The 22,566-nt window shown below is 37.1% G+C and overlaps 1 protein-coding gene across 2 annotated transcripts in view; it reads right to left on the reverse strand.

Moving 5' to 3' along the window:
- ATRNL1 (attractin like 1) overlaps positions 1-22,566 on the reverse strand; it is a 435,468-nt gene that overhangs the window by 37,759 nt on the left and 375,143 nt on the right. For both annotated transcript variants that reach the window (XM_033066085.2, XM_033066084.2), the window contains one exon: positions 14,278-14,392. In XM_033066085.2, coding sequence (XP_032921976.1) covers positions 14,278-14,392 — 115 coding nt within the window. The remainder of the gene's footprint in view (positions 1-14,277; positions 14,393-22,566) is intronic.

Here is a 22,566-nt window from a genome sequence, read left to right on the forward strand (position 1 = left end):
TGGGCATGATAAAAAGTAATGGGCTTAAACCATAGCAGAAGAAATTTAGGTTAACCATTAGGAAAGATTTTCTAACAGGAATTCATGGGGAAAAAATTTCCTAAGGAGGAAGCAGAAAGTTCATTTTTGTACACTTTCATGAACAGGTTAGACAAACATCTGCCAGAAATAGTTTACATGCAGCTGATACTGCCACGAACAGGGGAGATGGGAGTAAATGATCTCTAAAAGTCCTTTCCAGCCTTATTTTTTTTATGATTCTGTAATCAACTTTGAAAGGAGCTTGGCATCACTCCTGTTGAAAATAATGGGAGCTTGCAGTGCTCTGTAATGGCATTCCAGATTTCCTCCAGTACAAACCAAGGTGGAGCTGTGTGTGTTTCAGTGGAGGGGAGCAGGACCTCGAGTGCCAGGAGCTGCAAGAAGGGTGGTAATTTATACCTAACTGCATTTGTCACACTCAGTATCTTGCATTGCCAAGGTCTTTAAAAAGCAGAAATTTGATGCCTCTTTCAGGCCATTCTTCAGATTCTGTTCTGAATTGAAGCTGATGAGTAGCTGATAATGTTTCTTAGGTGGATGAGTAACTGCTTTTAATGCACTGTTTCACATAAATTAGAGCTTTCTTTAAATATTAAAATTAAATATTATTCTGAGCATATACTCTTAAATCATCAGAAAGCAGTATATTAAATGATAGATTTTAATTTTAATCTAAGGCACCATTTAAAGCTACACATAATTCTTCTCCCATGTCAGTCAGAACAATGCTCTGACACAGCTCAGGATGTGCTGCCAGCCATGGTTTGCTGTTTTCTGAAAAACAACCCCCCATTATTTTCATCCTCTACACATACAAATGCAAATAGAATTTATTCAAAGGTTATTTCTTCAGCATTCAGATTTGAAATTTAATAATTGCAGTCTCCAGAAACTGTGAAGAAAATTTCATCTGAACTTCACATTTATACTTGGATAATTTTTTTACCTTATGACCAGCATTCTTTTGTTGTTTCCCCAGGAAAAGATGCAGCCTGTTCTTGAATTTGATGTGTTATGCTGTAATAGTTTGTAGCGTAACTTGTTATGCCTTTTGCATGTTGATACATTTTCAGGTAACCAAAATATCTCCACAAAAACTTCATTGGTACTCCAGCTGCAATGTGCCATCAGAGATTCTTTATCTGTTCTGTCATGATGACTAATCAGTATTTCTCTATTTTGGACAAAGATTCCTGCATGAGTATATTTGACAGGAATCATTTATCTGCAGAAAGAATAACAGATTAATCTGCTCTTCCCTTAGAGAAAAAACCAAACAACAAAAACTAAAACAGAACGACAGAGTATCATATTTAGATACTGATCTGAAATTTCATCAACAAATAGTGAAGAAGAGTCCTTATCCTTGACTCAAACATTTCTGCTGAGGCCATGCAGGGATCTGGAAATTAATGAATGGTATTATGCATTAAACCATGCTATGAACTATTGCTTGGATTGTTTTCTATTACACTTAGAACAATGAATCTGAGAACAACTCAAACACTGTTCATTTATTCATACAACATCCTAAAAAATAGCATTCCCATTTTACAGAGAACGTAGAGAAAGACCACGTGTCCACAAACACAGTCTGGTTAGCAGAGCAAGGGCTAAAATCTACTCTGTGTGCAAATTCCAGTAGATGCAAGTCCCCACAAGAATTTTCTCACTTTTTGATACGATTAACTACAATCAGCCCCCTAAACCTTGTGGGCAACTGTCTGAGACCTAGGAAAATCCAGCCAGGATTTTTCTCAGGCTGCTCAAGCTTTGCTCTGAGGCTGCTCAAGGACAGGAACTCAAAGATTTCACACCTGCTAGAGTATGTGATGCTACTCACGGAGCGTGTTTCTAAAGGGGTGTTGCTCCTCTGCCCAATGAACTTTCTCTAAATTGTTTTGCACGATGTATACTATTTAAACCCATTATTTCCCTGAATAAATGCTCTTTCTTGCTCATGTAAGAAAGTTGCCATGTTGCTGTCCTCACCACTGCCCTGGAACCGCATACAGCAACAAAACCTTCCACCTCCAGTCAGTGAAAATGTTGGATTACAGAGCGAGTTCTGCTGAACCCACTGCTGTGTCAATTTGAGCCTGAGGAGGCAGATACAGCCACAAACACTCAGGAAGAGGAAGGGCTGTGGGGGAATGGACAGCACAAGCCTGAAGGAGTTTTGTACCTGGAAAAGGCCCTGAGTGATGCTCCCAGGGACAAGTCTGAAAGCCTTGAGCCGCAGTTACGGGTTTCGTGCTGCTACATCACTGTCGGAGGGTGAGGATAAGGAAGGTTACCCTTTGATCACTGCAATCCAACTATTCTGCCTTCCAGGGCTTGCCCTGTGGCAAGGCACCAGATATTTTACATCCCCCTTACAGTCTGATGCACTCAAAAGAAGCTGAGGACACTGAACACTTGATAGGAGACACTTCAGACTGTGCATCACTGAATCGTGAATTATAAGTAATAAATATATATATATAAATAGTACAAATTAAGATAGATACATTGTCATTCTAAACTTTTCTTAATCATTTCGTGTTGAGTCACTCTCAACCCTAAATATAGTTTGCCATTGTCATTTTCTTTTTAATTTTTCCCTTACACCCTGGCATGTTTTGAGCACTTGAGAAAACTTTCTTGAAATGAAAGACCTAAAGTGAAAAGTGCCTTTTTCAGGCACTGTTCAGAACCATACTTCCTGCTTAGGAATTCGGAGGATTTACTTAATGCTAATGTTTTTCAGACCCAAACATTTTAGAAAGTGTAGGTTTATAAAGATGAATTCTTTTAGAAGTGATTCACATCCAGGTGCTAGTTTAAAATGTCCCTTTTTTGGATGGATTATTTAGTCTGCCATTTCCACATATTAACTGGTTATCAGTCATTTTCAAGCTCATTTTCTCCAGTATGAAAAATATATGCAGTTTAATGTGTGACTCACCTGCCAGGTCCAATAAAATTCACGGAAGCCTACTTTCATTTTACGTTATATTTTACTTATTTTTATTTCTTTCGTAGATTTAACTGATCCTTGGATTTTTAGTTTGGAGTTATTTTTATATAATTATTTTCAACAGCCTGGTTTTATTTTATGAACCTGCTAATTTTGTATGCCCAAACTTATTCCTTCTCATTGTTTCTGCAGCACTTAAATATTTATATTATTTTGTATGAAAGAGCAGAAAAATCAACTTCCAACCTTTTTTTTTTTTTTTTTTTTTTTTGCTTTTGTTGCTGTTAATTTTTAATCTATGGAATTGCAGATGTGATATGAGAGAAACCCACCCATCTAGTGCTAGTACAGAGTAGTGCATCCTGCAGAAATTTTCAAAGTAGTTCTGTAGTCAGGCATGATTCACCAGGCTGTACAAGTTCTGACTGCCTTGCTAGGCTCCAAATCATTCCCAAAACAGCATTTGGTGGTTTCCACACTGTTCCCCATTTCATGTCCCACAAAGCCTTAGTCATCTGGCTGCACCGTTTAGCTGGTGCTGTGTGTAGGCACAGAGCCATTCTTAGATGCCAAAGGATGGTGCAGGAGATGCAGAGCTCAGCCCTGGCCTTGAGCAGGCAGCACTGACCTGGATCTGCTGTATCCCTACAGGACAGGAGCGGGCATGTGGATCTCTCTGGAATATATTCCCTGTACCTCTCAGCTCCAAAATGGTGAAGAAGAACTATGCAAGGCATACAAATAAGAGAAGTTGAGAATTTATCACAGTGAGAGATTTGTCATTACAAGCAACAACCCTTCTCTAACAATCGTGACCTAATTAACACAAAGCCAGGGCTCTCAGCCACCTGTGGGTGCTCTGAGTTAAAATCTTCGCTGGGTTCACACCAGTTCCTTCCAAAGGACATTTCCAGTGATTTCATTGTTACAGAGCAGTTCACCCACAAACAGAAAGGATGTAGGCAATAATTGATTTCACTGTTGCAAACTCACGCTTGCTACAGGAACTAAAGTATTCCTTTAAGATGTATCTCTTCATTTTGCTATTCAGTTTTACTAATGGAAAGATTTGAACTTTGAACCTTATTTCTTTTCGTTTGTACTTACAACAGTAATTGAATACATAGAGCATGAGAGGAGTTCATTCCCTATCCCTCATCTTAAAAGTGTTTTATACTTACTAATAATATTACTTCATTTGTGCCCATAAGCTTTAAAAAGCCTTCTACAATAGTTGTGCGATATTGATTGAAAGGGGTTAGATCAAATTATTTCAGAAATTGAGCAGCTCCAAACTTTTAAGAGCCACTTTTAAGTAAGAACTGTCCCTATCATGCTTTTAAACTGCTAACAACAGAAAGCCCTGACATTCTTCTGTCAACATTTTCCTGAACCACAAATTGCTCATGCATTAGAAATTCACTTGAAATGGCATAAAAAGGCTGTGAAGTAAATGTATTCCTGAAGCCTGGGTCTGCAAGCCAGTGTAATTTCAGAAAACACCATACAGGCTGTAAAGACAGCAGATGCAAGGACTGAATTTAACTACGTATGATAACTCAATTTATTTTCTCTGTAGTCTAGTAACTCAATAAGTCTTTAGCAGTTTTGTAAATAAACAGATGGATGCCATCAAATGCCAAAGAATGATAAATCTGATTGGTCTCTGTATAATTTTGGACAGCTTTATCCCAAAAATAGGCAGTAGAAGCATCTTACTCCAAGAGTGTGATAAAATAAACATGGGAAGGTAGATTATGGGCAATTGCATTGTCCCAGTAATGGATGAAACTTTCCATGATGCCAGGACTAAGAATCAGGACAGATCTCAAAGCAATTATTTTTTGTTGAAGATTGACTTCTGTTGATTAAAGAAAAAAATCTGCTTTTCCAGGGATTCAATGTTAGAGTAAGGAGAAATAGGTGATGGGACCCCTGTTGAAAGATTTAATTCATATATAATTTTAACTTTGAAAGGTTTATGGTTCTAATTTAGCTGTAAGCCATCTGCTCCACATTGTATGTGTTGACTGAATATAAAACCAGACCACCAATTTCACATAGGAAGGAACTTATCATCCAGCGTGTCACTTGCAGGGGATTTGTTCACTTTACCTAATTTTGCACCTCTCACTAGACATGTGTTGAACCCTCAAAGTTTAACAGCACAAAATTTAAAAAGGTGCTCTGTTAGGTTGAGGTGTACATTCACATGGCCCTACTGCTGCCTATTTTCCATGTAAGAAACACTGTGCCTTTGTGCCAAGAGAAGGAGAACATGATGCTGCTTGACAGCATTATCTGATCATCACCGTTTCTGCTTGTGTAAAATACATCACACAATTAAAAGATATTTTTTCCCATGAGATTTCCATTACAAACTACATAAGTATTGTATAACCTCTCTCAGCAAAATTGTGAAGTGAGCACTTCCCATGTTTGTTAGTTGCCTTTATAATTCTTTTTTTCTTTTTCCTTTCTTTTGTCGATGTCTGTATCATTTATGTCAAAAGAAGAAAAGCACACTATGATTTCTTTCAACCAGGGGAAGCTTAGCCTTGCAAAGGGCCCTAAGGCTCTGCCTGGGAGACAATCAAATTTGAAGACCTAAGTTTACAGCTTTTTAAATTCAGAAAGCCTATCAAAATGGCTAAAAAGCATCAAGTAACAAAATAGGCTGTCATTTGCAGGCAAAGACATGAAAGAGCCAAATAAGAATTGTCAAAAGTCAAGATGAGTTAGACCTTGCAAAGGTTTAGTAAAACAAACATCCACAGATTTTCACTGTATATAACTGAGAGACCGAAACAGGACAGAGTCATTACATAGAAAGAATGAAGCAGAGCTCAGGTATTTTCTAGATTTTATCCCAGGGGTGAATTTGAAGGTTTTCAAGGAGGGAGATAATGTTCATCAAAGATGGTACCATCAATATGGATAATAGAATGAGGACATGGAAACAGAAGAAACAGAAGTTTTATGAAATGACATTAGGGTAATCAGAACACTAATTCTGCAAGAATACCAGAAAACAAAGGCTGGTAACAGGAAAATTTAATAATCTGTCATGTCAGATGCATACAAATTGAGAACAGTAACTGCTGTTTCTTTCAAACTAAATATTGTCTAGATTCAAGGAAAAATATATTCAGTTATTTGCCAATCTATTAATCAGACTCTGCTATGAGGTACTTTGCTAGAACAAATAATTAAAGGCAGGTAAATGGAAAACAGGTCAAAATGCAACAACATTTCATCAAAGATCGTGCCAGAATCCCCTGATAGTTTTCTACAATAAGTTAGATGATTTTCTGGGGAAGAACATCCAGAATATTTTCCAGATTTCTGAAATCTTATCATGTGAGAATTTTTCAACAGATAAATTATCAAAAGAGAAGATAGAGGAGTTATGAAGAGTGAATAATGGTATGAAGGAGAGAAAACAAAGAATAGTTTTGAAGAGGAAGAAGGCTGATGAAGGTACAGCATGGAAACTAGAGTCATACTTCTTACTGTTCATTTTTGTTTTCATTAAAGAGCTTGGCATTAGTGTAATTCAATTCAATCATGGCAAACATCACTATATATAATCACACAGAGAATGCTTAGAATATAATCCAGAAAGAGATGCCTGACCCCAACAGCTTGAGGAATATACATGTGGCAGATTGAATAGCAAAATTCAAAGCCATGTGTTTTGGAAACAAACAGAAACTTATACTCTAAAAGTTTACAGTTCAAGGAAGAAAATAAGCTGGCTGCAGAAATATCAAGTTGGAAAGGGGGGTGGAAAATGTTTTTAAGAAGCAAATGTTAGAATGAATACAGCAACAAAATGTTAATGCCACTGGGCAATGCCAGATGGGCTTCACATGGCACTTTGAGTACAAACCTGGTCATGCAAGGTAAAAAGAGATGAACTGAGGCTAAAACTGGGACAAAGCACTACAAAGGTGCTCAGAAGAGTGAAGAGCAGGTTTAGAGCAGACCTCATTTGCCTTGGCAAAATGAAGGTGGAGACAAGATCTGATTGCTGTGTTAAAACACTGTGGGTGATGGATGAAAATAGAGCCCTGAGGACTGCAGCTGATGGTGAGCAGGCAGGCATGGTTGAGAAATGGTGTTTCTTTCCAGGTTAGAGCCTTTGATCTCAAGGTTTGGACTCCAGTGCATCTCTTTGTGGCCAGAAGCTTTGGACCATGAGCATCGATCATTGCTTCTCCATTCCCATGGCAATAGGAGAGAGGAAACCACCAAAATGTCACCTGGATGGAACCTGGCAATAGCTCAGACAAGCTCCCCATAGAGGGGAAGAGATGGACATGGCTGCACTCACACTTCACAGCTCAGAATTTTACACCCTCTTCAGACATTCTTTCAGTTCCCTCTATGCAATCGAAGGTGTGAAAGCCCCCAAAGAAAAAAGTATTTCTAATGCTCTGGAGAAACAGTGACAGTTTTGGATTGAAAAATGAATAACTAGTTGTCAAAGAAATGTTCACAGTACTTAACAGTTCTTATTAATGTCTCATTTTATTGAGTCCCTTTAGGGCAGCAAATCCAGTGATAAAGTTGTAAAACAACCATCTCCACCTCCTCTATTCCCCTGCTCTCTCTTTTTTCCTCTTCTCTTTTTACTTTTTTTTAGGCTCCACAGCATGCAGGTTTTACTGTCCAATCAATAAGTTACTTTTGCCAAGATGTGTGGAAGACACATTGCTAACATTATACTGCATGTTCTTCATATTAAAATGTTTATGTCCTTTCCAACTATATTCTTCAGAATTTAAAGGAATCAAGTTTCTATGGCTAGAATGATGTAAAAGCTAATTCATTACAGAACCACCTAAAATTCTGCAAAAGAGCAGACAAAATCAATACCTCATTCTTCATCACTTACAAAGCTAAGAACTTCTGTACTTTTCAAGTAGACTTCATCCTGTACATTGCAGAAATAACTGCTCTGGGTTTGGGCAGGAATAGAGGTGGTGGTGGCTAGCAGCTCTTATTATCTACTTTGTTTTTGCTATTGCCATAAATATTTTTTAAGTAATCATCGGCACCATCTGCCACTTAGCACTGTGTTCTTTTCACAGTGTCAATACTATAAACACAGTCTGCTCCCTCGTTTGATGCAGTACAGAAGGATGGAATTAGGCAGAAAATAGTCATTCCAAAAATAGGCCTTACTGCTCTAAAGGAAGCAACTCCTCCAGTAAAATGATCTTGGGAATAGATGATTATAGTTTACACCAAGTCTTAGAGCTGTTTTGGTAAGCATCTCCAGCTAACTGAAAAGAACCCTGGATTTTACAGTCTCTCAGTGTCAGTAAGTTGAAGTTACTGCTTAATATACTAATTAGGAGTTTAGCTTTAATTGTAGTCATTAAAACTCTTGCAAAGACCATTTTGATTTTGTCCCACAATGTTAATGTTTTCTATTTTTTTGGAGCATTTAACTGGCAGCACATTGATAACTAATATGGAGTATCCCTCAACACAATTACCAAAATTACATTTCTATACAAAATGCTCTAGTCATGCCTTAGGTCAGAGAGAAAGATTAAACCCAGTCTTCACACAGTCTAAATAATAAAAGGAAACTCAAACATTTCTGTTCCCCACTGAGTCTTTTATAATAGTCCAGATTATCTGTAGAGCTTCTGGTCAAATAAATATGACTGTTCAACTTTGCATAATAAATAAAATGTCTGACTCACCTGTGTATTTTGACACAGGTTCCAGACATCCACACTGGTTTTTTTTAATGCATAGTTTCACTTATTTCCAGTGGCATGTTGGGACTTCAGAGGAAATAAGAGAATTGAGATTTTTTTTTTTTTTTATATTTAATTATTTGAAAAATCTTGATATTCATGATGGGGGGAGGTATCTCTTCTAGGGGTGTTGTATAATTAGTTTTGATCAATTTTTTTCGAATGTTTTCTCTGTTTACATGCCACTTTATCATACCTAAATAGTACTGTTAGATTTCAAATATAAAATATAAACAGCAAATAATGAAAATAAGCCAATATTTTGTCTCCAAAATTACAAAGGAGAGACAACATTCAATCTAGAGACGTGGATTGCTACAGAACAAAAAACAGGATGATGCACAGAAATTTACTTAAATAAAAAGTAGGATGTGACTTTGTAGGGCCTGATAAACCAGCTGGGAAAAACAGAATGCAGAACTATGTTTGTTCTTATCTAGACATCTATCCTTTTTCATTGCTCCTTTTCCTTTTGAAATATTTTGTTTCGGAATCTAAATAATCAGTTGTGAATATCTTCCCATTTCTGTGTCTACCCTCACTTTGCTTCTCACCACTTTCAGTGCTCACAGTTTTTCTTCACTAAAGCAGAGATTCAACCCTCCTCTGAGTGTCTTAATGACAGTGTATTTTCTGCTACATCTTTTACTTACATTTTTCTACAGGAAAATCTATACTCATCCTTGTAGCACTACTGACTTTATTGGGTCATTTTGCAAGTATGAAAGGACTGTGCAAAGGAATGTGTTTGTAGCAGGTAGAAATTCATGAGACTTACATGCCCCAGTGTATGTCTGCAACCAATTCTGCATACTGAGATAAGTACACATATGAAACCATTCTACAAATGAAAAGCCACAAGCTGTGGTTTTGTTTCCAAGGGTCAGAAAAATTGAGCATTATAATTAAATATAATACTCTATAAAAACTATTAGTTAATTCATATTTATGTTAATGTGCCTCTTATGATATGCATTAGGTTTTTTGCATTTTAATCAGAGAAAATTATAAATACAATCAAGAAAGCCTTGTTACTGTTTTCAACCAGAGCTAATTGTCTTGTAGAACACTTAATGAGTCATTATTCATTATGATGGTGAGGACAGGGAAGGCAGATGGCATGGTAGTTTTATTGATTCTGTGATCCTACTGTAGCTTGCTGATTAAGTAGGATTGAACACCCCAGTTAGCACAGCCAGAATTACACAAAATTCTGTTTTGAGTCAAGGATATCAGACAGGAACTTTCAGACAGCACTGTTCAGAAGCCTGCCATCCTAATTTGCACTTATAACAACAGAATATTGCATGCAGTCTTCCATTTCAACTTCCATTTAACTTCCAAGTGTTATTTCATGGATTAAGTTAGATTCACCTCATCCAGTCACAGCCATGGAGGTGTTAAAGATCTACTGAGGTTTAACAGAGACTCATTTGTGCACATGTGCAGAGACCATCCAGCTCACTCAATAGGGAATTTCCTCTACTGGGTGCTCTATCACTTTTACCCTCTTGGTAGATGGGCAAGTGCTGCTGTGTGAAAGTAAAATAACCTGTAAATAATTCAGAAATTACACCCCTTGATTCTGAATTATTTTGAAATGGTTTAATATTCTCATTTCTCTTTGTGCTTTAAAGCACAAAGTGGTCTTATCCCAGAATGATGCAAACATTGTTTTATAAACTTATTGTACAATAACTCAATACCTCAAAGCATGGGATTTAGTTGGCTGTAGTAGTAATGATGACATGGTCACAGTTGTTTAGCAGAATTTATCACATTACCAAGCTATTCTTTCTGTATTGCCCAATATATCACCAGAGCTGTATGAAGACCTTGAAGGAGTTATTCTTGGGCCTTCCACTGCTGATAATTCATAGGCACCTTTTTCTGCATTAGGTTATATATTATCCTCTTTTTTTCTGGTCTATCTTGTTTTGTTCAATCCCCTTTGAGATATATAATTTAGTTCTTTCTAGAAAACTGGTTGCAGCTGCTCTCATTATTAGATCTGCTTTGATATTAGAAGAGTTTAAGCTATTTAAATCATGGGGTCAGAGACTACAGTAATAAAAGATGCTCTCTAGCTTCCAGTGTATCATAAAGCTTGAAGTCACATATGCACTACACTGATGCATTTGTACTGATAGACATGTGAACCCTACAGAATTGGGTTTTTTTGGACCCTCTAATTTTGTTCTGATTACACAGGTACAATGCAGTGAAGGAGATAAATGAAGAATGAAGAAAGCACATGTTCTATCAGTCAATCCAAACTGAGAAATTTACCTTCATGTTTTGCATTGATCATTCTTATTTATACTTTGTCTCTAATTTCTGTCACTTAAAGACAGGTACTTCAGTTACTTCAGAGAAGTGTAATTGAATTGTTAGCTTACACTCAAAAGGAAATGCAAGGTCTGCTGTGAAACACCTGACCTACCATGATGGCAACATTTTGTGCCTGTCTTTTCAGGATATTTAATTCTACAAATAGCTGCTTTATTCAAAAAATCCCTTTCTAAAACATGAACCACAATGACTAATGTCTCTTTTTTTTTGTAATAAATTAATTTTTATCAACATTTTGACCAAATCTACATGATCAATCTGTATAAAATCTATCTTAAATCACAGATTTTAAGTGGTTTAACTGTTGAACTTACAGAATTAGGACTGAGTGATCAAAAACGTTGTTGAAAGTCTGTAAAGTTGTGAGTATTTTCTGCAGGAAGCAGAGAACACACAGATCTGCACTGGGACATATGGTCTCTCCTAGAGAAGTTTTTTGCTGTTCATAGCCTTTGGCCAAAGCCCACCATCTGCAGCTTCAACTTTTCTTCCAGCTGCTGCTAAAGGTGAAGTATAGAACATATGCTGCACAAAGATCTACCTTTATATTAGGGCATGGTTTATTTGTTGGTTTGTTTCTTTTTTTTTAATATTAATTTTTCAACAAAATATTTGTTAATGGAAAACTCAGAAAGAGAAAACTCAAATTCAGAGCTTAAAAAATTAGGTATACAAATGAGAACTCCAGTGGAGCATAGGTTAGTTATTTATGTAAAGAATTTGCTTTCCCAGTTTTGGAGAAAATGCAGGACAATAAGAATACAAGCATTCCCTTCTTATGTTTGGGATGCATGTATAGAAGGAATGAATCCCACTCTCCCAGGGTGAAATGAGAATGAGTATCATTGATGTATCATTTAAACAAAGATGCTTGACACACTGTCAGTTCTGTCCTAGAGTGATCCCAACGAGCTGGAAAATGGCTGTGTGCAAGTAAGGGAGGATTCTAATATTACCTGGCAAGACTTAATTACTGAACACACGACTTCCACCTCAGTATCATTGGTTTTGTCTAACTTAGACAAAACTGCATAGAGAATGTGTGTGCTGCTCAAAGTTTCCACATCATTTCCAAAAGCTTGGTGGTGTTCACAGCATCTGCTCCCAGGCAGCCCAGGGTGCTGCAGGACAGGAATGGAGTGAATTAGCAGAGCTACAGATACACCAGCAAAATTGCATAATAGCTCCTGCCTGCCTAGGCATGGGTACACAGAGCAATCCATGAGAACCAAAACTCATCATGAGCAAGAAAAAATTATTATAGTCACGTCATCTAATACACTCTAATGGTTGAAGCAGCATGGCCGAACACCTCAAGCATTTCCATTCGCTTTTGACCCTTAACAAAGTGAAAGTTGTAGGCCTAAATTATTTATATATTTTGGAACACTAAGTGGCTGGCAGGTACCATAATAATAAATGGAAGAATAGCACTCCAAATATACACCTACAAAGCAATGAGAAGATAGAATATGCTAGGAAGACAAAACGTGTTTAAAAAAGAGGTGTATTCTTTCACAGGTTGAGAAACATGCAGAATGTCACATCTGACGTGTTGCTGAACCCCAGTCCTGTTTGAAAACACATATACTGTTGGTGCTTTACACACAGCAAAGATCTACAACTACTTTTCAAAGACTCCTTTACATGGTAAATAGAAACTGATTATGAAGAAACTAAATGAATACATTTTTACTGTAAAGATGTACATAATAGGCAAATTTGAAAGCAACAAAAAAACTCCCCCCAAAAACATTTTAAGCTTCAATTTCAACAATTACTTTTAACTTCTTTGCATAATGTTTTTTCTTGTTGCAAGACTATAAACACCTTCATTTCTTTTTCATTTCTTTAAAACATGAACAGGGAATAAGCTAAACATCCTTCCTTTCTCATTGCTCTCTTCAGAGCACTTTATATATTTCGTCCAGGAAATGTATTTGACAAAGCATCAGTAACACTTTTATTTTCATAGCACTTCCAAAAATGATATTCCAAGCCATAAACAGCATTTTAAGAACTAAGTCCTCATCTCAGAACTCAGAGAGAAAAAAATATAACACCCCTCGCCCTCAAAAAATGAACTAAAACTCTCAAATAAATAACAGATAGTGATCAGGCCAAAAGAAGAACACCCAGCTGAGCTTATTTCCAACATAAGTCAACTGAGTTTGCCCTCATCATTACTCAATACTTTTTAATCTCTTAAATGGATTTTTGAAGGTTAAAAGGATATCTCTTTTGGCTCTTAATGATAAAAGTTAGCCTGAAAGCATATTTTCTGGTTTATTCCTGCATTTTGGGCACATACCATGCAGTCTGCAATTTCTGCAAAAGTGTTCATTTTGGCTGCAGCTCCAGTGAATTCCGGAATAAATGAATGAATGAATAAAGTGGTCACATGTGCAGGGTGACAATACTGTCTACACTTTCTTGTCATGGCTCCTTCCTACCACATCATTATAGGCAGCTATTTAAAGGGTTGTAAAGGTGCAGGTAGGTAGCTCCTGTTCAGGAAGTGTTTTATGAGAATGTTTTTGTACAATGATCTAGCAGAGAAGGTAGGTCACCACCAGAAGTGCTTCCAGATAATGCAAGTGCTACTTTAAAATGAGCTGGGATCACTTCCAAAGTGAACACCTCCCTGCAGAAGCATTCACTCACACAATTCCAGGTTTTATCTGACAGGCATTCTGGGAAATAGTAGTATTTTAATTGAGTCCCAGCCAGCAAAGTGTTGGGATTTATTGTGCAAACTAGACTGCACTAAATTTTAGCCTGAAGTGAAAATACTCGCAGGTATTCCCTGTACAGCCTCATTTACAGCAGCTTGAGCTGAAACCAGGGAAGTGACTGCATATGAATTTTTTTTCCCTGAGAGACAATGTTGGAGCATATTGACATGCACAGGTATTGCTTCAGGAAGTCCTAATGAAATGTGGCTGGCTTAATCACCGAGCTTTTTATCTGGACACGACACCAAATTCCCAAGAAAAATGAAACACTGGGGATAAACTTAACATCAGCTTGACCGAGCAGCTCCTCGTACCCATCTGCTGTGCCATTATTTTGGATGTGTGAGGGTGATTTCGGGCAGGCAGAGAGTGCAGAAGGAGTCAGACCCCACAGCCACCATGGCAGCCTTACCTGACTGCCCGGGTGGTGGAACTCCTGAGGCTCCCCTGGGCAGACACAGAAACACCGTCAGGACGGCGGCTCTGTTTCCTGAGCACGGCTCGATGGCAATCGGCTTGGGAGCACCCTGCAAAAGGGAGAGACCAGGTTAACCTCTGAGGTTTCCATTCCATTTGCACTAGTGCAGCTTTGGGTTCTTTTAAGGCACAGTGTAATGGTGGGAAGGTATTTTTTCTTAACTAGTTCCTTGCATTCAAGCAGATTGAACCATGTAAACCAAAAAATGGGCTCTAACAGCCCACACTGCAGATCTAACCAAACAAAAAAAATAAATCACCATAAGGACAACAAAATTTTACTGAATTTTATAGTTTGCTAAACATGCAATATCAAATTTAAGCTTAGAAATCTGCAAAACCTTTTGATTACACATTGATGATTGAGAGGAGCCAACTTTCCCATCTCTATTAAGAAGTATCCATGTGAAAGAATTCTGCTTCAACAGCATCCATTACCTAGTCTGCCTAATGCCAGAACTATAAAATGAGAGTAAATCTATATTATATACACCAATAGCTAAAGACAGTCACTCCCTCTTGAGATCCTCAGACCAAGAATTCTTACTTCTCACTATCTGTCCTGTAAGGAAATGATTTCTTCAAGGCAAGACCTTCCTGATTCTTCTTGCATATGCAAAAAATAGGTGCAGTGCAACTGTATTTATACATGCTTAGAAACTCTCTGAAAATGTTGCCTGTGTGCTAATCACCTTGCTTGATCTTATATAAAGCCATGGTAGCAGTGGTGTTGATGGCAGGGGATTTGTGCTGTTACCAAACTCCCATTAACTGTACAGATAATTTAATTTGCACTTAGCTTTCAACGAAATGGTTGCTACCATATTGTTCTTGATTTACCAGAGACAGTAGGAGCTGGGAAAAATTTACAATGTACCCACATTTCCATATTTCCAAGTTTTGTGTTCACTCAGAGATAGGCATTTCATTTTTGAGAGCTTAAACGTTTAGTCAAGCACTAAAGATATTTCTAAAAGCATTAGGTCAAAATCAGCATAAACATTTCTTTCTTTTTCTGTTTGTAAATTTTCTAAATGTCTGTCATGTTCCAAGGCAAAATATGAGTTCGACATTTTGATTCAAAATTCAAAGCCAGCAAACTTTCTATTTACATAAAAAATGCAATGTATACATAAATGTCAACTTATTCCAGTGTTATAAGAAAAAAAGATAGTTTAGCAAAGTTAAATACATGGCAAAGTACTTGATATAAGGAAAACAAAGGCACTTCCATCATGTAAACCGATAATAATTTTCTATTTATTACTGCTCAGTGAAAAATAGATAAAAATATATATTTTTATTGCTTCATGGTCATATTTAAAAGGCATTTCTGTAAATACTTTTAAAGCGACAGCACTAAAGAACTTTGGTAAACAATTAAATCTAATTTAAAATTGCCATACCACAGGGAATGACAACTTATATTCACCAAAACCTTTACCAAGTGATGAAACAGAAAACTAAAACCCCAAAAGCTCCAGCTGGTGTTACTAATGCAACCAATAGAGCATTTAAGTCAATACTCCTGACTTGTCACAACAGCAAATCAAACAACTATTTGAAAACACAGAGAAAATGCAATCTTCATTTTAAAATGCTATTCAGAACACTTCATGCAGACACAAAACAAGGAGAAAAAAATTTATCAGTATGAGTTTTTATTTGGTGATTACTTTCTTATAAATCCAAATGATATAAAACCCTTGGATCAACAGGCCCCATCCTTCTCTGTTTGAAGTTACAGTAATGCTCTTCAAAACACAATTGGAGGGAACGATTTCTGATAAATATTCTTTCAAAGGACTTCATCCAAAAATAAAATACAGTAAGAATTTTGTGCTTATTTATTCTTAATAAAAAAATTATGACTGCAAAAGCAAGGTGCCTTATCTTACCTCACATCATTCAGGTTCCCTAGCAAAATAACACAGTAGCATAGAGCAAATGATAATAATTTAGATAGCCTGAGGTTTGTCAGTTGTTTAAAGATAAATACATAACCATGAATCAAAGTTATTTCACAGGGACATAACATGTTCTCTGAAATGTGCCATTTATCATGCATTTTCCATGGTTTTTTTGGAAGAGATAAGGCACAAGTTTGTTTGCCCAAAGCAGTAAGCTACCATGATTTACTTGCTAGAATTATCTTTTTTTCTTCTCCCCTTGTAGAGAAAGTGACTTACATTTTTTGCCAAAACCTCAAATGACAGTCACAGATTAATAAAACTTTATCAGTGGAAGACATAATAAACAAACATTTATTTGATAAACTTTTACTCCTATATTTTTTTTTTATCCAGTATGACAGAAGGAGGTGTGTCAGCTGGGAAGGTGAAAAAGAAAGTGGCAGAAAACTATGAAAGAATAAAAGGATCAAAGAACATACATTACTATTGATAGGGAAAAAAGAAGAGTAACTTAGAGGATACAGAAAGAAGAAATAAGTGGAGAGGGTAGGGATTAAATCAGGCAATTAAAAAAATAAAGTTTTATCCACAATTTAAGTGTGTACTCATGCATTTATTCACAGGAAATAAGTATCAGGAGTCATCTTCATGGGTTCCTAGACCTTTATTAGAGAAAAGGCTCTACATCCTCCCAGTCTTTTCCTGAAAGTCCTAAAAAGTCAAAGTTCAGCTGCCTGGTCAGTTTATGAGCTTTGGGAAGATTCTTTTGGATCTATTTCTGTAAGAAATAGATTTGAGCTGATTTTTTTTTTCCTTCATAGGACAGATGACAATATTACCATTGCAGGCAAAAAAACCACATGGCAGTGTATGCCATATCCATGCTTTATTAAAAAAAGCAGCAAAAGAGGTGAGTATATTTATTTAAGTACCAAAAAGCCCTGCAAATCTTGCATTATTTGTTTGGGACTAAAAGGGTTGATCAGCTTTAAGAGTGCAGAACAAGGAGAAGCTGGAAATGGATTCTGTCCCCCTTGGGTGGGAGGGATGGGTAGCAGAGAGCAGAGGTGAGAAGAGCAGGAGAACCAAGACTCAGGGAATGTTCATGGAGTTTCTCCAAGTGTTCAGCATCTCCTTGGGGAAAATGCACAGAAACTTCAGTACCAATTTGCATCTATGAAAATATTTAATCCTGTGAATCAGGGAAGATAAAAAGTATAAAGTGTTCTGGTGCTATCTGTATTCCAAGAAGTGGTGCCTCTCAGAAGTGATATAAAACTTTTGATTTTCAGTACTAAGTAATACCTCTCTATATATTTTCTTCAACATTCTAAGCTATGTGCATCCAATTTTTAAAAGTGCATTATTATACCATAAGACAAATACTTCATGTAAGACTAAATGGCTCCAAACTCATGCCAAAAAAGCAATTAGAAAATTGAATCAAGGAATTAAGGATTAATGTGAGCATGTTACACCTGTCAGAAGCAATAAGTATTTTGACAAGAACAGAATAAAGTTTGACAGTGTGCACAAATACAGATCTGATATATAAATCAAGTATTAAAATGCAAACAGCTATGCATTAATCAATGTAATGTTTCCTAACTAAAACGGTCTTAGTATTACTTACAAGAATTCATTATAAAAAAACTTCAGTTCTTCTTAAAAACAGCTTGAATTATACTTTTTATTGTATTAATAATTATGTCAATTTAAATTTCATTTTTAATCATATTATTAAAACAGCATCAGTCTGGTGAATTCCACATAAACTAAGCTAGATAACTTGGCAAATAAACAATAAAATCTGGTGTTGTAACAAGATTAGAACCAGACTCAGAATGCAAACAGCCACTTATCTTATTTTTTAATATGCAAGACTTCAGAGATGGGGAAAAATTTAAAAAACCAAAAAACCCCCAAAAAAACTATAAAAAGACTGAAGAGCTAAGAGATGCAGAAAAGGAGAAAACATAAAATTCAGACTGTTACATTACAAGTATTCACATCTTCATTTGGTCTCAGCTTCTGGTGCTTTTCCTAAATTCTTTGGTTATTTTCTGAATGATTTGATTTATTTGGGATACACAAGTCTCAGGTTACAAAATGCACTTGAGTACTCAGATTAAATTTTGGTCAAATTCAGATGCCTAGACACAAATTCAAAAGCCTCAAAAACCTGTTAGTCTCAGTATGAAAAATTTCCCAAGATCTAATATGGTCTCTAGCTGCCAGGCACCTTTTGGTCTCTTCAGTGCCCACTCAGGATTCCTGCATCTGCCCTGGATCAAGGCAGCTCTTCCCAAAACATCCTTATCAAGTCAGGTTTTTGCACTGCAGTTGTAGCCACTTTCTTTTAAAAGACAGTAGAAAGCAGAGATTAACTCTGTTTTTTATGGTAAGAGGATGAACCCTGGTCACCCTGTTCTCCTTTTACTAAATGAATGTTTGAGGTGAAATTCTCTGACCTACAATTAAAGATGAAGTGTCAAATGCTGTGATTGTTCTGACCATTTTCAGTGCCGTACAGGCAGACTTCTCAGCAATGAAAGAAAAGAAAATTCACCCTCTGAAAATCATGGAATTCTACTGATATAATTTGGCTGGAGTGTTTTTGGCCATTTTCCTGAAGAAACTCCAACTGTCCCTTGTGCAGCAATCCTCCCAGGAGAAGGAGATGGCAGAGTCCCACCTGGAGACAACCTCCATCCCATCTCCACCTGATTCTTTCCATGGTCATTTACCAAGAGAATCAAACCCGGCAGTAATGTCAGAAGAAAGAAGCAGCACTGTCTGCTCCTCCCAACAAAATCTCACCACTTTCACAGCACCTGCTGCTGCCCCAAGGAGAACCTGACAGTTCCAGAGTGCTGGAGCTAAGGCTCTGCTGGTCCTGTAGATTGTCAGTGCTACACCACATTATTTATTCTAAGTGTTGGGTGAACAAATGAACTAATGCTCACCAACACACTTTTGAGTATGAGCTTCCCATCCACCCACAAGTTTTGACAATTTTCTCCACAGATTTATTCAATGAGTAATGAGCCTTAATGATAGTGCAATACCAAAAAAAAAAAAAAAAAAAAAAAAAAAAAAGAAAAAAAGAAAAAAGATTTCAAAAAACATCATTTGTGTGAGGGAGAAATATACTTCAGGAAACACAGAATAAATAAACAAGGCTGGGGCAAGTAGAGGAAACACAAGTTCTTCATGTGACTCCAGGGTTTTACAGAAATTCTGAGCATCTACTGAAGACTTTCATTTAATACACCACATACAGTTCCTCTCTTGCAATTAGTGAGTGGAAAGCTTCACCTCATTTAAACCTGCAAGAATGGCACAGAGCCCAAGTGTCCTCAGCACTTTGAGTTCCTACACTGCACCTTCTTTTGCCTGAGGATTTCTAAGTGATTTCTAGTTTTGGCTAATGAGGTCCCACTAACCTATGGGAAGTACACAACCACATGACCAACAGCAGCAAAAGTTGGTGAACTTTTTGTTGCATCTCATATTATCTTCTATACTGGAAGAGACTCAAGGCAACCAACTTGTTTCTGTGACTGAGTCATCCAGTTGCACCAATTTACTGGGAGGACTCCACCAACCCTACCAGCCCTTCAAAAGGAAGAAGTTTTCCCTGAAAACTAGAGTATCTAATAAAGCTGAGATCAACATGTTTATTGATAATTAAATGCAACCCAACCAAAATTACACTAATATTTCTCATTACTTTTTCGACAGCAAATTATCTTTCCATTGTAATTCTGCCCCACTGTTTTTGCAGAACACAAATAATTAATTTCCTTGTTTCAAAATAGAAATGGAACACTCACACTTTACTGGAACATTATTTTCCATAAGAAAATCAGTGGAAATGAAGAATAAATAGAATACATTATGATTACAAAGCTGTTATTATGGCCCCAGTGCACAAACTGCATTGTTATCCTTCGATTTATTGTCTTCCTTCTCTATCTCAGCTCTAGCAATGATAGACTGCAATCTTTCATTCAGTCTTTTCTGAGTAGAATATGGTTGTTAGTTCTGTTCTAATCTTAAATTTATATATTAGTCTTAACGTGTTTATGCTCAGAAGAGTCATATTTTTATTATAAGAACTATGTTTATTTGCAACAAAGTTACTCTCAGTTAATCTAGTAAGGGACTTGATTTCAAAAGCTAATACTTTGTCATGAAGCATTTCATTAGCAAGAGAGTTCTGAATTGACATTTTGATTAAAACTGATTTATTAAGACTACGAGAAAGACCTGCAGATGCATTTTTTTTCAGTGGGGGTTTCCAGAAAGAGGTCCTTATCAGGTTTGCTCTTCAGCTTTTGTCCTACTGCCTAGAGATTGCTTTTCCTGAACTGTGACATCAGTGTGCACCATCCTGGATTTTCTTGATTTTCATGAGTAGCTCAACAGACCAGAAGACATTGAAGCTAATTTAAAACATCAGGTGGCTGCAAAGATGCAACATTGCATTTCTTTATCTGTGTGCCCATGTATGCAATTCCCTGTGTCTTCATACTGTTAAATAAACTTGGTTTTACTTTACTACTACATCTTGCCCATTAATGAGGGTAATTCCAGGTTAATATGGAAAATATTGAGCATAACTTAGAGCGGATGGTGTGTGTAGTAGTTGTACTGGATTACTGCCAGAGATATCCCCTAGAGTTCCAGAATATTCCCCCATTAAGCTCTGTAAGTCTGATTAAAGGCTGGCAGTGACAGCGTCCAGTTTGTGAAAATAAATTTATCTTGGCAGCATCCAGGTAGATCCTGTTGGGAAAAGCACCTGAGACTCTGTGTCTGTGGCATATACCAGGAATCATGTATCCCCAGGTACCTTCCTGTAAATTCTTCTGACTGCCATCCTGTAAGTCAAAGTGGAGCTGTGCAGTGAAGTGATGCTAATGGGCATTTGTTTCCCAGATGGGCATATCTGCTGGATCTCCAAGGATTAGAAATGAGAAGTAGAGAATTCTATTATTCCTTTACAATTCAGCCTTAAAGACTCATCTGTGAAAACTCATTTCCCTGGGGATGAATGACTGACAGTCCATCACTGTTTGAGCTTGGGCTGATCACTTCAGAGCAGAGTCACTCCCAAATGTCACAATGGGTTAATCTTACCCTAGACTGCCTGTAGAAGAGGACATGGGCCCCTCAGAGACACTACTAACTTTCCAGGCTTGGGAAAAATAAAGTACAAGGCACAATTTAAATTCTTGCAGGCTGATAGTGCGGCTGTGGTAACAGGCAGGGCTAAGCATGAGCACAGTACAGGTTGCTTTCATGGGGAACAAGCAAACTGAACCAGCTGCAGGCTTTTGAAATGTCCATGAGGAGCCCAGAAGGGCTGTCCTTTACTCAGGGGGGGGATCCAAAGTTTCAATCTGTCATTGTGACACTGAAATTCAGACAAAAGGCAGAAGTTCTGACTAACAGTTACCTTTTGTGACTGCAGAGACCTTATTCCTGTAGCTCTGCAGCACCCTAGAGTCATAAAAGATAAGGTTTGATCATCATTTAGGAGATCTATGCCAGACGTGAGGGTTAAGAAAGGTGAGTGTCCTGAAAGGATTATGCTGTATTTTGCATTTCTTGCAAAATTGAAAAGAAAATATAGCACCCTGTATGTCATCCAAAATACAGTGTTAGTGAACTTTTCCTCAACAATGCCTTTTCAAGTTCTTTTTTAACCTCCTGGCCATATGCAGGATGCCTAGTGAATGATAAATTAAAACATTTCTACCTGGAATTGTAATAATAAAAAAGAGAACTAAATCAAGACATTGTGAAACCTAGCTGTCAGCAGAAGGGATTAAAGTGCAAACTTGGCAATATTCTTAATGCAGGAAAAAATGTTAATGGCACCAGAATAACAAATTACTTTCTATCATGACAATTTACACAGATCACAGACTAGGGAATGTAGGGAGGACACGAATGAGTCTGAAAGCATGACACAGCTTTTATTTTCCTTGTCCATGCCATGGCCCAAGGACAGATGTAAAGTGTGTACACCAGAGCCAAAACCACCCTAAAACAAATGATCCCTATTTAAGATTTGAAAGTCTGTAGAAGTTTTCATGCCAGTGACTGCATGTGGACATTGTGGATCCAATTGTAGCTGCTTCAGCAGCAGGAAGAGCAACGATAAATGAAAGATTTCTGTTATCCAAGGAGAAGGGATGAGATGGCAGCAAAAGGGAGCCTGGTTTGGCTGTGTTACATGGTGGTAGCAGCAGCATGTGCTAAACTGCTTTGGCAGTGATTGCTGCCAGCAAGGGGAGAAG

This window comes from Catharus ustulatus, chromosome 8 (assembly GCF_009819885.2).
Source record: "Catharus ustulatus isolate bCatUst1 chromosome 8, bCatUst1.pri.v2, whole genome shotgun sequence".
NCBI lineage: Eukaryota > Metazoa > Chordata > Aves > Passeriformes > Turdidae > Catharus > Catharus ustulatus.